Raw genomic sequence first — 18,424 nt, 5'->3', positions numbered from 1 at the left:
AAAAAATACATATTTAGAAAAGGCAGCTGTGCTCATACCTACAGACATACATACATGTCATACATTGTAGTTATAATGTACACACAATGGGCTCTCATATGTACACTATTGAATATATACTGTATATTATATATTACACTGTACTGTATACATACATATACATATAGTGTACATATTGATTGTGTAGATTTGGTATCACAAAAGCCATGTTGTAGTGAATTGAATGTCTGAATGTCTTATTTTTATTTAAAAATCTATTATCTGAGAAGTGGTTGTCCTCTAGAAGAGGTGAACCCACTGAATAAAAATATATAGACTATGATAGTAGCACCTGAACAACACCTGAGCAGCACCTGACACACCTCATATTGACTACACGTCAAAAAGTGAATGCCTTTCCTCTAATAACTTTAATACCTTTATTAGTGGCAAATGCCTTATTGATGGACAATAGACTTATATTTCAAAAAAATCATATTTGACTTAAAACTTCATTGCTTTTAAAATATTATTGTAAATAAGTACTCAATTTGTAAGTCATTTACAAATCATACCAACAATTGAAAATATTTAGTAAATTATCAATTGTTAAACAATTTTACGTTTTATAATATTTGTTATTTATTAGTCAATATTATTATTTTTTAAATACAAATTACAATATTTTTTATACATAATTTTTACTATAATGAAATCAAATTTAATATAATATACTATATAATTGTTATTTTTTATATTACAATATTGTTTCGTTCAGTTGAGAAACATCATATAATTAGTGAAATTATTATTAATTTTTAATATTATATGTATAAATATATACAACTTAATAAAATGCTTATTTTTATCTAAAAAATACTTTCATTAAATATTTTGTCATTTTTTCGTTTGATAAAAAATAAGATAAATATATTGGACAACAAATAATTATTAATTACTGAATAATAACAAACAGAAATTAAATTATACAAAATTAGTGTTACATTATTGTTATGTTTTTATCTGTTGTAAATATTTAATTAAATAATTAAAGGCTACTCTTTATTAATAATAAGTTTAAACGTTAGTATAAACTAATAATAGTTAATGAAATGATTAAAATAAAAACAAAATATAATTTACACAAATAGTATTATATGTTCATATCTGGTGTTTATTTATATATTTATATTTGTATTGTTTCTCTCAGGAACTAACAGTGTTTTTAGATAACTATCTATATATTAATATAATTTATGTCTCAATCACTGGCACAGGGACTCGACAGGTCTGATGAGAGATGACTGTGAGGTTGGTGTAGATCGGCATCTGTCATACCAATTGGATTGTAGTTATTATTCATAAATTTTATTTTATTTTTTAAAAATATTTGTTTTTTATTATAAAAAAAATAATAACAAACCTAAATAAGACATTGGTGTACAGGGACCAGTTGGAGGGCCATGTAATGATGACAATGATGTTTCGTTGGGAGGTATGTCCGTATAACCGTGCATCTAATAAATATTTAAATTTTATTTTAATATATATTTCTACTCAAATAATTTTTAAAAAAACAAATATTGTATTTCACATTTTAAAATATGCGTTATATTTAAAACAAATATAAAATTTGAATTTGAATGACAGTGAATGCAATGAGAAAAACATTGAGTGAAAATACATGGATGTGCCTCAAAAAAGTGCCAAAAGATATGTTATATTATTCATTTAAAGTCATTCATTACATTATCAAAGTTGATGTTTGAATGGATGCACACAAAAGCATCGTTAAATGAGCCGATTTTTAACATTTTGATATATTTATCAAATATCATATGCAATATTTCAATTTAAAAAGGTGTCGGTATATCACTGGGAATGACGTCCAGAGCAGTGATCTCCCGCTGACTTTTCAGACTATTTTCAAGATATTTGCTATTTTTAAAGGAGCCGCTCATGTGATTGAAGTGATAATAAAACCAGTATTTTAAGTTTCAAATAGATATTGCATTTGCTGTCTATATGTCTATCTGTTTGACTGATCTCAGTTAAAAATGTCTTAATCGTTGTCTCAATAATTATCCAAAAAATTTAGTAATTATGCCGATAATTATTATAGCTTTTTAATGAATGGCATTTTCTGGTATTAATGAATTATTTTATCACATTTTGACTGTAATGTATATTTAATACACTGATTGGTAGCTTAAATGCTATAATTTATATAAATTTGATATTATAATGACAGGTCTGTATTGCTAATAATTTTTACGCTTTCATTCAAAAAAATAGTAAAAAACATTAATTAAAATAATTTTGAACAAAAATTATAATATTCAAACGTTAAAATAAAATATCATATATGCAAATTTAATTTCAATAAAAATTATATTTATATTTTATTTATATACATTATAATTATTTTACGATGATTTCCATTAATTTAATCAAATTTCAAGTAAAGTTAACTTTTTTATAACTGAGGGGCAAATGATAAATATGTGTATATTTAATATAAATTCAAGTGATCCGTGTTTTTTTGTGGCAATACTTCAGACGCTGTTATACTAAATGTAATCTTAATATATGAATGCCTGAAGTCATACTCTCTTTTGTTTGTATTATATAATTGGGTTTATATTTGGTATGTATGGGTCAACAATCAGTGATAGTCACCAACAATACGGACTTTATGTTATATAATAGAGAGTAACATAAAAAAAGTAAATCACTGACAAAGTTTGGCATTTTGTCTCCTGAGACCCACCTAAGGGCTGTTGATTTAGACCAAACATATAATGTTTGTGCAAACAATTGTCACAAAAAATATTGCAATCACAACGACAATCATCTTATTTTGCAAACCCTATGTTGGCTTTGGATTTGTATCAAAACACTGTTTATTTTAGAGGATCTCCTCATTCAATCATTGATTTAATATAATAATAAAATTGGCTGATCTTTGGCTATATATTGATATTATTATTAAAAAATAAGCTCAGTTTTTCTATAATCAATTTAATATAACATTGGTATATAATATGCTTTTGGCTATTTTTACGGCAAATTTTAATCTAAGTTTTTTTAGTCAAGAGATTAAGACAGACAGACTATATGAGCTCCTGTAGGCGTCTCATTGGATTTTTCAAATATATATATATATATATATATATATATATATATATAGGCAATGGCTGTATTTAAGTAAATATATACAAAAATAACACAAAGAATAAATTATAGATAAAATATAAATGAATTTCTATTTTTGTTAAAGTTTTATTTTGAGAAAAAAATTAATTTATATTCAAATCACATAATCGTTTTGATTTTTATATGATATATGCAATGTATTTGTGTTTGTCATCAAACCTGATCGACAATAAATTAAAAGTTTGGCGACACAAACATATATACTGTATATATAATAATAATAATAAAGCAATTGTTGGCATAATTTGAAGTTCAAAAGTTATTGAACAAATATTATTGATCCGGATTTATATATAGCGGTATAATAATTGAAATGTTTGTTATTGTTGTTATTGTAGAGTTTTAGGGCGTAAATCAGTAATAAAACAATTTGAGACATCAAAGAGTTTGTGACAGTAACGGGATATAAAAACCGACCCATCAATTGATTAGTCGGTCACTCTCTGTGTCATCACATTTATGACATTATATTTATAACATCAAAATGACAATCAAGTAATTGGTTGTAACCGACTCTTACCTGATTTACTAGATGTTGAAAGTGAGGCGCATTGGGATCAATGTCAGGCTGTAGTGCATAATCTGCCAGTGCTTTCCATGGGGGCTGGTAGGTTTGTACTTCCAATGGGTTTACTTGAATCGGACTTTCATGACGGACTGGACTCGTCGCTATTAGGGGTACGCCACGCATCGATGATAAGTTCAATTGTCGACCATCCTATACAAACAATTATTATTTTATTAATTTTAATTTAAATAAGATAACAAAATAAATTAAATCGCAAGTAGTGTCAGAAATAGAGAGCGACAGTAATGTAAATTTTAGCTAAAATATTGAAATTAACACAATTTTTCAATATATTGAAGAAGTCTTTATAAATATTAATAAAAATATGTGAAATATTAATAAAAAAGTTAAATGAATGCATAGGCATAGTGTTTGGTGGTGTGTATGCCTACCGGGGAATAATCGGTTGTGTACTCAGAATCACTGTATGCGACCATTGAATACTGTGAATAAATAATAAAAATATATATAACTTATCAAAAATAAAATAAAAATATATCATAAATTATATAACATAAAAAAAATCATATATCAAAGCAAACAATTATTGACTTTTATGGTCGCATATGATGTGTTGTTCAAAATACAGTAACTTATACTGTAAATGAAATAAAATAAATAATAGATAAAATATATTATTATTACTATTTAAAAAATAATTTCCCATCAGATTTTTTTTTTGAATATAAAGTCTGTGAAAATTTTGGAGTAATAATAATATAGTCTAAAGTTTTGTAAACAAAATGATAGTAATAATGATTAGTCATGATTGTTGTGATTTGTAGTTTTTATGTCCAATGCAATTGTTATTACAGTATTACAGTATAGCTCAAAATTGACACAGGTAAAAATTGAAGGTTTGCGTGACACACGTGAACGGCACGCGTTACGCGCAACCACATGTATGAGAGACAATGCATTATTATCAGTCACTATCCTCGAGACCATAACCGAGCCGTGGGTGCAATATATCAATATACGGGGGATGAGACACGCAAACCATAATATAATAATATAGTTTTGTGCATAACGTCGGTGAGTCTCCTGAATTCATAGTATATATTAATACAAATACAGTAAACTATATATAGTATGTATACTATTGACAACATTTTCCTCAAATAATTTTTTCACATTTCAAGAGAATGTGAGAGAAATGGTTAATATTTTGGGAGAAAAATGAAAGCATTTAATGAACTGCCGAACTATATATATATATATAAACTATATGTATATAATAGACAAAGTTTGTGACATTGAGAGGCATACAAAAGCCGATAATTCCCAAGTTTTATATACAGACACGTGTGGCTCAGGCCTAACACAAGGTCTCACTCCCGCATTGAGACACGCGTCAGAATAGGGCCAACAACTGACATAACTGCAAGTTTTGAGACCGTACTCAACATGACATTCATCTCAATTGCAATATATATTATTGTGTTTATAATACATAACATACATAACATTCATGGATCCGGAGTTTCCAATTGTTTTGTTGTGCAATACATATAATATGCACTTAGAGTTGAATACATGCTTTTCTCTACACGTTTACATCAACTGTGTTATGAATGCATCACTTGAATCAATACATGAATAATCATAATAATACAGTAATAAAGCGCTCTATCATTACTATTATGATTACAATTATTGCCATTTCTCTAGTAAATGCAATACTTTAAAAAAGCTATGACTATAGACAACAATTAGCCAAACATTTGTGTGATCTCCAGTTGCAGACCTGTCAGTTCCAGTACTGAATAACTCTTGAGTGAAAATCTTCACTTAAATGGCAATTATTGTATTCGTATAGTTATATACCGTATATATATTGAGAGAGAGAGAGAGAGAGAGAGAGAGAGAGAGAAGTTGAATGCATTAAAGTATTTGATTTGATTACAAATGATTTTTCAAATGCCCGTTCAAATAGATTTTGACATTTTTCAGTCACTAACACACATACGCTATTTTTTGGGCCAAAAAATTAATAATTAAATTATGGCTCTGAAAAGACATACATTTAGTGTTATGAGTAAATGTATTATAAGCTTCGGGAGCGCACAGTTGGGGCGGCATTAATATCTATATGCTATGCGTTACGGTTGGCCTAACCTTACACTACAAACTCTCCATATTTTCAGTGCTTTCAATAGTGTCTAACACTGAATGCCATTAGGAGTGCATTGGCTTCAGAAAAGCCAATTCTCACACTTGCATCCACTCTCTTATGTCTCACATCTCATGTCTTTCACTCATCCCAGTGCTGCTCCACATGACTCACATCTAAAGAGGTCCTAATAGACAAACCATTTCTCCTGTTTTCAATATTTTCATAGAGACTCCCGACTCTGACTTTAAAGTTGTAAATAATAATAATAATATTTATATTTAATATATACTATTTATACTACGTTAACATCACTACTATTACTACTGACAAGTCAGTGAAGTCCAAAAACATTGAGCTTTTAAAACAGCAATGCTTTTAGTGTAAAATATTTTTAAAAATTATTATAACTTATTTTCTTCTAATGTCCCATCCATTTCTCAATCTATATATAATACTATAGCGTATATACAGTATATATATATATATATAGTATACAGATTATAAATTTATTTTTAAAAGCGTCGTAAATACAAAAATATAATATATTGTTTCGCAATTTATATATTAAAAATTTGTTTATCTCCAATATCATACTGTATTTTCATAAATTTATATTATATTATATTTATATATTGTATAGTTTATAGTTTAAATAAATAAATATATATATATATATACTAAATAATATAATGTATATATAAATAAAATATAAATTTTAAAGGAAAAATTTCTATCTTTATGTTCACCTTTAGGGTTAAAAAATAAAATGTAGTTATAAGTTAGTTAAAAGCTGTGATAATTGTAATTATTAATATAAAATCTGAATTATTTATTTAAACGCTTTTAAATAACTATTAAATTAAAATTTATTTTAAAATATATATATATTTATTACTTTATATAATTTATTAATAACAAAATTATATATATCTTAAATAGAAGTATTACAATTAAAATACATCAGCAAATGCTTAGATTAAAATTTTTGAAATGGTATTGTGATTGTGTTAATCAATATTGTAGTAAATTTATGCAAAAGGGTTTAAATATAGTGCTAATCAATCATATCTAATAATATAATATAATATATGATTGAAATATTGATAAATCGAGTTTATATTGTGTATACAATTTCATAAATTTATGTCATTATATGAAATGATGGTTTCATACATTTATTTAAAGCTAAAGTGATAGTTACAGTACACGTGAAACTGGTGTATGATTTATATGTTTGGCCACTTGTATGGTACGGTATCCATAACAATGACAAATAGCTTCAATGTATTGTTTTGTTGGCTCAGTTTGTTTTACTGACAATCACTGAATACACTGATTTTCTAGCGTCAGTGCAAATAAGGTTATGAACAGACAAATAGTAGAGAGAGAGAGAGAGAGAGACTCTTTATCTGTAAATGAATTGCCGACTGATTGTTAGCAATGATATGGCTCTCTAGAGATGCATTTGATGAAAATCGGTGGCTTCGGCCCACACGGCACGGCATCTCAAGATAAGCATCTTTTTGTTGCACTCTCTTAGCGAATGAGCCAACACTGTAATAGCGAGCGAAACAATTAGGAGAAGCGTCGGGACTTTTTTTTGAACAATTTTGTTGGTCCCATAACATCTGCCCTACCATTACATGTAAACCGATGAGATGAGATCACATCATATTTGAGAGGTGTATATATATATATATATTGTATATATATATATATTGTATATATCAATAGTATTATATATACAGCATATTATCCCTTCCGGCAAATCTGACAGTTTTTAACATAAAATCTTTTTATTTAAAAAAATTCATTTAAAAAACTAATTTATGTATTACTTTAATCAAACATTAGTTACAAATACAGATGTATTATAAGACCAAATGGTCAAAGCCTTACAGCTATTGCTATTCATTAGATTAGATGACAAGCAATGTATTGTATGTTTTATATACAAAATAACACAATAATTGTCAAATGAAGTCTCTTTTATTTAATTTTGAGTGTTATATTTAAATATCATATGAAAAGGGGATACACCAGTGCCCGTGAGACATATTAGGTTATAGTTACTCATGATTATGCTATTAATATTTAACAAAGTTAGACAAAAAAATTGTATCATTATATTGGGTACTATCGGTACCAATTGGTCACCAACTGAGAGATGGGTAAAACACCAGCTCTTGAAATATCGTAGATAAGGACCAGACTTATGGTTTATATTAATAACACAGATAAGCAATTTCAATGTTTGCAGTAAAGAGCTGATGCTTTACTTTTAGGACGATCCTCTCAAAACACAATCATATGGTATGATAACTAGATAAAGGTACCGATCCATTGTAACAATGCTTTCATGTATTTTTGGGAGGAGAGCAGATACATGTCCATTGGGACCATCATTCGAGTGCTGGTAAAATGCATCAAAAATTGTGTGCAGTTTTTCGTTTAATCTCATAAAGAGCTCAGTTGGATGTAGGAGTTGTACTGTCATTGCAGACATAGAGAGAGAGAGAGAGAGAGAGAGAGAGAGCTGCCAGTGCTGTGGCAATGTGCTCAATGTGTTCAGTATATCTCATAATTAATCTCGTTATATAAGGCATAAACCAATTTATTTGTGTAATATTTGTGTACAACATTTTGACTCTATATATACATAATAATAATATAATATAACATAACTAAAAGTTTATATACATTATTCTGTTTTTACTACATTTCATAAAGCTTTGTGTGTTTGCATTGAAAGGCATGCCATTAAAAATAAGAGAAATGTTATACTCAATGATCTAAGTATTGGAGAGCAATAGCATAGAAGCAATCATAGCATAGCATTGAGAGTTTAGTCATTGGGCACCGGTATACGGTTGACCAGCTCAGTCTAAAGAGCCAGGCGCTCAACATTAAAGCAATGTCTCTTTGCTTTTTTTGAGCGCTTACTTATCAATACAAAAGGGATGCAGTTTTTGTTGGCATATCTATACGTCTATACAATTGTTGGCACAACTATTGCCAAAGAGATTGTGTAAAGCGATTCTTTAAAAAACATTTCACTAATGTGTAGCCCTTTATGAGACACACACTCACAGAATGGTTTGGGATATGAAAAAGTGCTTTTAAGGCATATATTACTATCAATACAAATACATTTAGATTCAACTATTAGGCCCGCCATTCAATATCATACAATTACATTGCTATATATTTATAAATATATGTATTCAAATCGACATCTCTCTCTCTCTCTCACCATCTAATATTCAGCACAGTTACCCACACACTAAACTATCATTGCTAACAGTACTCCAGAAGCTAACAGTGCCGGGAGAGAGCGCCGATCAAATTGTATGTATTATTTAACACAAATTTACAAAAATGATTGCTTTTATACAATTATATATTTTTTAAGTAATGGACTTTTTTCTTTACATTAAGCTTTACAAAAGATTTTAATGGATCGCCTAAAAAATTGCCGCTTTTTTAATGTGACTATATTTATGTGAATATTCACTACTATTTAAAAATAAAAAGAGACAAACAATTTTGGTGGCAATGAATGAATGAATAAAGTGATGCATTAGTGCTTTTCATACACACATATCAGAGATTACTTTTAGACATTAAGTCTTCACATTTCTTAGGCTACTGTTCTTTGTCACCCATGAGTTAGTGGTGTAACGTTAGATCAGAGGCCATACAACATGACATACTCCGCACAAACACACATATATATACAGTAGTTGTAATATAGTCGGTGCCACACATCAAACATATAGTTCAACACCCAATGTCTGTACAATCTCTTAGTTCAGTCTTTTTAATTATTTTAACCAAAGAAAAGAATCATCAGTTACTCTACTACTCTCTACTATATATTATATGCTTCTCAATGACTGACTGCCAGCTCAGACACCTCAGCCCAACAACCAAACCTAACACAACACTGCTTATCCTTTCGATATAACAAACAAAGATATAAATTACATAAAAACGTTGTGCAAACCAAACTTCAAATAAACACAAACAGAGAGAAAGAGAGAGAGAAAAAAAATGAGTGCCACATATCCTTCAAAAAGTGTGTTTTATCTATAAATCTATAATCTTTACGATAATAAATCTAATATTTGTTTGAACTATTATAAAATAAAGCTTATTTTCTTTACACACATTTATATTACTATTGTAACTATTTTACTGTATATACTATATATGTTGTTAAAAAGTTTATTATTTTTTGCTGTATTTATTAAATAATTACTATTACGCTTAAAATGACATAATAAATAATAACACTGTGTATGTATGTAATAATTAGTTAATTACTTGAAAACCTTAATTCAAAAAATAAAAATAAAGTACTATTGCTTCTCTATGGTGTGTATGTGTATGGCATTGGGTTTTTAGTTGCAATGACTGACTTTTAATCACATGCATTGTATACGTGATAGCAATTGTTAATTATTCAATATTATTATTATTATTATTTCTCTATTCTTTAGCTTAAATTTTTGGTATTTTTCGCAAATATATATTTTTTGTTGCATTAATTTTATAATAATAAAATAGTGACAACAAATTCATAGCAAAATAATAATAATAATATGCAAATGATATGTATTTGACATACCTTTTCTTGTTGTTGCATTTGTTTCATTAATATACTCCGTTTCTTGTCTTTGCATCTCTTATTTTGAAACCTATGTTTTTGTAATGATTTTTATTTATTAAATAAAAAATAGTTGACTATTAAATATAAAATTTTGTTTTGTAAAAAACAATACATACCAGACTCTGATAACTCTGGGCGATAATCCGGTCATTTCGACCAATTGCTCTTTCATGAGAGCATCGGGACGTGGATTGGCGTTATAACATGTCCTCAATGTATGCAATTGTTTCTCATTCAATACAGTCCTAACCCGAGTCGGCTTATGTTCGGCACTATGTTTAACACTTGGTCGACCCTCTCGATGTCTGACCATTGGTAAGGGTTCGGCTGTAACTTAACAAATAATTTTATTATAATAATTATTATTATTTGTTAGTCAAGAATTTGAATTAATGTTTCATATATTGAGAAAAATCACTGACAAAACTTCAAACTAAAGTAATTGAAAACTAAGCAAATGTTAGTTCAGTTATAAGCAACGGTCAAACATTGGACTCAGATTTCATGTCTCGCGTGTGAATTAATCAGGTGTTTAAACATTATAAGAGAGACACACATTAAGAGTGAGTGAGTGAGAGAGAGAAAGAAAGGGAGAGAGAGAGAGAGATACCAAACCCTCCCAATCGTCACATTAAACAATATTTGCTTTTAAATGACAGTAATTGTCAAATAAAAAGTTCAGTTAAAAAGCTTGTATTGATTTTTGCATCGTTTTACTTATTATCTAACATATTGTATATATTTTGCAGTATATACTGTATATTAATATTGGTTGATTTATAATTATGTATAATATTTGAATATGTATTTATGTTTTTGGAGATTAATATTAAAATTGTTAAGATATATAATACTGAATAAATTATGATTTTGTATAATTTTAACAATGTTTTTTTTTATTTATTTAAATATGGTTATTTAACATTATTTATTAAACAAATACATAATGTTTAATTAGATAAAATGCATTATATAGATTTAATATTATCATAAATTGATTGAAATACATTATATACAGCTAACTAATTATCAACAAAAACAAAATAAAAACAATGAAACAGTTTGAATGCAATAAATTTTTAGCAACAATTATGGGAAAATATTTCAATCATAAAATATTACTAAATATAATATTGTATTAATTTATGAAATGCAATAACAAAATACTAAATGCATTAAAACAATAAAAATATGTGTTATTGTCTATTGATGTGAATGAATGAATTTGATTTATATAATCATAATAATGGCAATAAATGTAATAATAATAAAAGTAATGGTGTGGTAGTAGTTATGCAGTAAAAGTGGTTAAATTTAAGATACATTACCTGCCATTTGAAGGTGAGCTCCAGAGTTGGGCGAAATGCTGTTACCATTAATATCACTGTTGGGTCCATTTGGACCATTACTTAACGACAGACCATTTGGTGTATTAATATCTTTGTTGGTGTCGGCTATTGAGCCGCTTTTGTCAAACTCTTCATGATGTGCCTATGGGTGCAAACAAAATAATGACAGTGCCATTAGTTTTTTAAGGACATATACCTATACAACTGTTATATAATAGAGTCGACTATTGTTTTGTTAAACAGTGTCTGCACTTACTTTACAGAATAGGCCGTCATCTCTGAGTGCAAACTCGTCTCCACGAGTCAACTGTCGGGAACAGGCAATACATCGGAAACAGTCGATGTGATAGATCTTATTGCGGGCTCTCATCACTAAATCACTTTTGCTGAAACTCTTTGAACAGTTGGCACACTTCGCACCAAAAAGCCTTAAACACAACACATAATAATAATAATCAATATTTGAAATTATTTACTCCTCTTTTTGCTTATTATTATTATTATAGTCTCTCAAAACTTCCACTCATAAAGAAAAGGTGGCCGAAAACACAACAACAAAAATCTCGCAAAATATAGCATTAAATTGAGAGAAAAATAAAGCTAATTGTAAAAGACATAGACATATAGAGACAGACACTTTAGGGTGAGACCCATTTGTGAGGCATACAAATTGATAAAAAAAATAAGCTTTTTATCAACTGTTCCCTCAATTAGCTCTCAAATGCATTAGAAATAAAATCACGTTGCTCAATAGTTAAAACAAAACAAAACATCTTATTTAAATTATAATAATTTTTGTTGCACTGGATTAATGCATCTAAATTATATTTTTTTTTATAAACAATAGCTTAAATGTATGTAAAAAATCAATTTAGATAACATTAAAAATAATTATTATAATAAATTAATATCTATAAGAAGTTCTATTATGATATTTTAATTATTTATAAGATATTTTTTAGTATTAACAGAAATAAAAATATTTAACAAAAATTAATTTAACAAATAAATTAAATGAATATGGTTTTAATTAGCGTATAAATGCGTAAATAATTACTATGAATTACATAAATGATGAAATTGTTTATGCATTTAAATGATTTAATAAATAACTTAGTTTTCAAATCAAATTGAAATGATAATAAAATAAAATGTTCTCAAATTAATAATATTATTTATCGCTGAAATAATTAATCAATAAAATTCATATCAATTTGAAATTATTATTACTCTTTAATAGTGAGATATGTTTTAGCGATAATATTGTAATAAAATCAATGCTTCAAAACTAAGAACTTGAAAGTAATATAAGAAAATCGTGTTTTCAAAAAATAAAAACATTTGAATTTAAAAAAGACATTTGAATAAACCAACAAAAAAATAATTGTACAATTAAATTTATTTAATGTGTTTTTAATTATCAATAAAAGGATTTAATAAAATATTTCAAAAAATTATAGTAAACTTAAAAAATACTCATTTGAAGGTTAGGTTTGTTCAGATAATCAAGTTTTAAAAATCAATAAAAAAAATCAATAAAACCAAATAATATAATTTTAAAGAGTAAATTCTTATTAAAAAAATACTTAATAAATATTTTTAACAAACGAAGTGATAGATATTTTTTATATTTTGATTAATTTTTTAACTTAATAACATACACATACATACAGTTCAGTATAATACATGAATTATGGTTTAACATTCAAAGATTTATTACTTTATTAGACTTATTTTATTATTAATAAAATAAGAAAAAATATGTTTGTCTTAAATATATTGATTCGAAAACTTATACTATAGTCATAACTTATGACATGAATTTTATTAAATATTTTGCCAAAAATAGAAATATTTTTAAATAAAAACTAGAAATACTTTTATTTTGTATTTAAAGCCTAATTTTTAATGTTTAAATAGTTCAAAGTTCAAACTTCAAAGTGAACTTCAAACTGTTAAAAATAACATTACATTAATTTGATATATCAATATATTATGCTACGGTAAAATGTATTAGTTAAACAATATAAACAATTATTAGTTAGAAATTTCTAACTTAGAAATAATAAATAACATTTAATATTAATAATTATAGTAATAATATTGATAAATGAGATCAAATAGTTTGGGTGTTTAACTTAAGTACTGATTGTAGGGTTTGTTTTATTATTAATCGTATTTTAACAGATGGTTGTATTGTTAAAAATTTGATATTCTATACCGTATTTCATAAATAAAATATATAATACTGATAAATAAATTTAGTGAATTAATTAGATGCAAATATATAAATAATTGGTTAAATTGTGAAAATATTGTTTAAACTATAAGCTATAAGTTTTGAGTGGTTTGTCATCTAAATGTGATATAAATGAGAGACAAACTGTGATTATATGCCTAACACTTATTGTTTAATTGTTTAACTTCTCAATCAAGTGATAGATATGAAACAAACTTTAACATTAGTTTAGCTTTTTATATACATCACCGATATTTGTATTAAAATGTCTATTATATGCCATTATTATCGCACATTATTACCTGTGATAAAACTGTATACATTATAGACTTAAATAAACTTATGGCAATATGTCCTTAATAGATATTTATAAAAACAATATAAACAATTATTTACACATAAAATAAATAAAAAACAAATGTAAACAACATAAAAATCTCAAACAATTAATTCACAAAAAATATAAGGAAATTTTGATTTATGGCTATGATTTTTGTTGAATCACTAATTTATCCCGAATTGGTGTATTAAAAATTATTTATTCAATTATTAGTTACAATTCAATTAAGTTTTAACTGCATACAAAAGATATTTAAAGTTATAACACATTTACTATTTATCTAATTGTAATAATTATTATTATTATGAGTTATATAACTATAATGATTGGTAGCGAATGAAGAAGTGGTACAACAAAAGCAATTGATTCATAAAATGTTTAACAAAAGGGCACTTAAGTGACGAGTAATTGTGTCTGACATCGCATAATAAGCAATAATTTAAACATATATTTGTATTATTTTTTTCTATCTCTATAAGTGTTAAAACTTGGGAGAAAGTATGGTATTATATGATGAGCACTGGTTTGTTGTGATCATTAGGAAGCACTTTCAAAGATTAGTCCATCAATTATTAGGTTATGGCTTCACATGACTGCAACTGTCAATCTATTGAGTAAATCCATGCATTTGACTCTTTTGGTGATAGCATTCATAGGCAATAGTCATAAGCCAGTGATGGCAGTGATTGTCAGTTAAAAATGTATGCATTGGTTAAAAGAAAAATTCCTTATATTTTGGTGATTGCATTGCATTTTTCCAATGCATTTACCAAAACCATTGCATCGGCTCATCGCTGGCGCCGTTCATATCTATAGTGAGGCCATAATAAAGATGTTATGAAAGATGATGTTTGCTTTAGGCTGTACTGCCAGTGATGCCTAACTGCTCTCTCTCTCTCTATGCATACAATCGCGACTTTCCATTCATTCATATATGTAATGAATTATTCACTCTGTTATATGAAATGTACACAAAGTAACTGATGGGTTAGTCAAAGGCATATCGCAGGCCTCACCAAAAAACTAACAAATTTGTGGTTTGAATCATAAACTTATTACTTATAAGCCAAGCATCGATTCCTGTCTCTCCCTTTACAATACACTTACATTTAACTCAATTACTGTACTATAGCTTTAGATCTATATTTCATTTCATATTATTATTATTACTATAACCAAAACAAACAACTTATATAACATTCTTATAATTATGAAAAATAATAATAATGTATTATTATTTTATTATTGTGATTTACGTTATTATTATTTGTGTTTAGAAATGTGTTAATCATATTATACACACAAACTATTATTACCTAACTATTATCATGAATTCATAGGATCAATGTTGATAAATATATTAATAAAATGCTTATATCATATGGTAAAGAGGATCGCATGATTGTAAAGCCTTTCAAGTGGCTTTCAGTAATAGTTTCTATAAACACAACAGTAATATCATTTTGATATGACTTATTGTTTAGTAATTTACTAATCTATTAGACATTTACAAACACTATTCATACTAATTACAAACATATCGATCGTTAAGCTATGTGTTTAAAGAGAGGTTCAAATGTGAGACATATAGCCATAAAAATTAATGATTAGACATTGCAATTTGCAATAATATATTTCATTTTCAATAGACATATGTCTGGGACCGGTATATCTTTTGACAATCAAATTGTTTAATACATTTTAATGTATATTTATAAGTAATTAATATGCTCAATGCATCCCAATATCTCAATAAACAGTTTTCAGCGTTTTGTTAGCCATTCAAACCATTTTTGAGCGATAACTGTGCTAAATGTTGTTTTATAATCGTTATTATTATAAAATGTTGTTTGAATTCAAAAAACCTATTTTACAAAATCAGATAATTAAATTTTTTATGATTTATTATGCTTTAAATTTATTACACCGGTATGTATGAATTTTTTGTTTTATTATATATATATTTTTAAACAAACACCAAAGTATGACATTATCATAACCACAAGTAATATACATTTATGATATATAATAGATTTTTGTTGTTTTTAATATACAGATATGAGTATATATTATTTATTCATAAAAGTAATTAATGATAAAAATATAGTCTAAAAATGAGTTTTTGGTGCCAAACGCTTACTACTTATTTTACTATCTTTTAAAAAGTAAATGTTTATAAATACAGTATATATATACAGTGTAATGTAATATTAATATTTAGTATGTTATCCAAATGGATGAGCTCATGGAGTCATCAGTGTCTGTATGTCTATGACTATTGAAATGATATGAAAACAAGATTATATGATGACATACCTTAAGTAATCGCTTTTGCAATAAGTTTTGCCATCCCTGACAAAGCAAGTACACGACTCATCAAGAAATTGATGACAATCAGCACATTTAAGGCACGCCGCGTGCCATTCCAGGTCTGGTGACACCCGTAATATGTACTGATCGTATATTTGAGTACCACATCCAACGCACAGTGCAATTCGTGGCCATTTCCCTAACAAATCAATCATATTATTGCCCTATTATTATATCAATGTCACACAACTGCATCTACATTATTATATATATATATATATATATATATTAATTTCTCTATTGTATAAATAGATATAAAAAGCTAATTAAGGTGTGGTTAATATACTGTATTATAGTCAACAATAGTGACTATAATAAGCGATACTAATTGTCAAAAAAAACAGTGTATAATATAGTGATATATACAGTGAACGTTCAATAATAGAGATTATAATAGCAGTGATGAGACATTTACTGTCTTCTTAAATGACAAATACAGAGCACAGGCATAGCAGTGAAAAGTATACATACAGTATAGACACTGAATTGATAAGCCATTTGTCGCCAGCAAATTGACCAGTGCTTACTGGTATGCCTGTGCTTCATATGACTGTACACTACAGTGTAAGCGAGCGTTCAAACAAGGATAGGGATCACAGGCTATCATCACTGGATGACAGTCAGTGTCGCCGATCATTTAAAGCCGGCTCACATGGAAAAAGGTATCTCAGATGTGATCACACACTGCAATGTTTGTTGCCTTTCCTCTAAACACATATATCATGTCTATGTGTATTAGCACTTACTTTGAGGCGATGTTTGCGGATCTGCGGCCATATTATTGCAGTTGTCCGGTGCGGCCGAACCGATGCCTACGGTTGTAAGTGAGGGCGAAATTTTGACAGCACTTGTGGGTAACACTGGTTATCAAATGAGATTTGGTTTGGGAGGCAATTCTGATGACCAGAAATGCTTCGGGAGTTGCAGTCAAGTGATGACACAATAGGAAACAACACTCAATAAAATGTGATAAAAACAATTGAAAACTTTTAATGAAATGACAATTAATTGCAATCAACACATGTTATGGCAATACAGTCATTGTTTAGACAAACCCTTTGCTAATTGTTTTCACTAATAGTCGTATTCAGTGACTAATCAATCACTTATTTGTCGCATAATTTGAATGACGAGAGCACAGGGAGACAGAGCACTTGAACACTGGCTTCGATAAGGACTGATATTTGGTTATAGCAATAGGTTTAGTATGGGATCCGTTGATTGAGGACAAGTGGCACGCGTTAGTCCACAACATTTTTCTCACTGCAATCTTCACTCCCATTAGTAACGCCTTCTGCCAAATGCTGTGCCAACCAATGGTTGGTTGCGCTGTAAAGTCGATACCAGTCATATGGGGTGCCATTGGATACGCTCACGCCTATAGACAACTGTATGTGAGACACATATCACATGAAATGGCAAGAGATGTGTTGCGAGGAACTGCATCACAGTCTCCAAACACCTGACGATCCCTTGTATTGTCTCGACTATGAGTCTCTCAGGTATTAAACTAGGACTCAGTCATACAGAGACACTAACTGAGACATTCATCAGATCTAATTCATTGGCTCTTCA

General features: G+C 27.7%; 1 protein-coding gene across 4 annotated transcripts; it reads right to left on the bottom strand.

Annotated features, from left to right (window-relative positions):
• Positions 1–1,151: 1,151 nt before the first annotated feature.
• On the bottom strand, positions 1,152–18,091 carry LOC128958730 (insulin gene enhancer protein isl-1-like). Of its 4 annotated transcripts, none has more exons than XM_054304647.1 (10): positions 17,596–18,091; positions 16,796–16,988; positions 12,157–12,328; positions 11,880–12,042; positions 10,668–10,884; positions 10,510–10,579; positions 4,156–4,206; positions 3,716–3,913; positions 1,403–1,496; positions 1,152–1,308 (listed from the first exon to the last, which is right to left on the bottom strand). In XM_054304647.1, exons 1-10 carry the CDS (start codon positions 17,624–17,626, stop codon positions 1,241–1,243), a joined length of 1,257 nt encoding a protein of 418 aa, XP_054160622.1. In that variant the 5' UTR covers positions 17,627–18,091; the 3' UTR covers positions 1,152–1,240. The 4 variants fall into 4 exon arrangements, with proteins under 4 accessions (XP_054160622.1, XP_054160623.1, XP_054160624.1 ...); XM_054304648.1 differs by having other exon boundaries at positions 10,668–10,878; XM_054304649.1 differs by lacking the exon at positions 4,156–4,206.
• Positions 18,092–18,424: the final 333 nt, after the last annotated feature.

This window comes from Oppia nitens, unplaced genomic scaffold, assembly GCF_028296485.1.
Source record: "Oppia nitens isolate AA-2021 unplaced genomic scaffold, nextdenovo-longstitch-racon4-pilon3 scaffold3_pilon_pilon_pilon, whole genome shotgun sequence".
In the NCBI taxonomy this organism is placed as follows: domain Eukaryota; kingdom Metazoa; phylum Arthropoda; class Arachnida; order Sarcoptiformes; family Oppiidae; genus Oppia; species Oppia nitens.
Note: the sequence above shows the minus strand (reverse complement) of the source record. Positions and strands in the feature narration are given on the sequence as shown.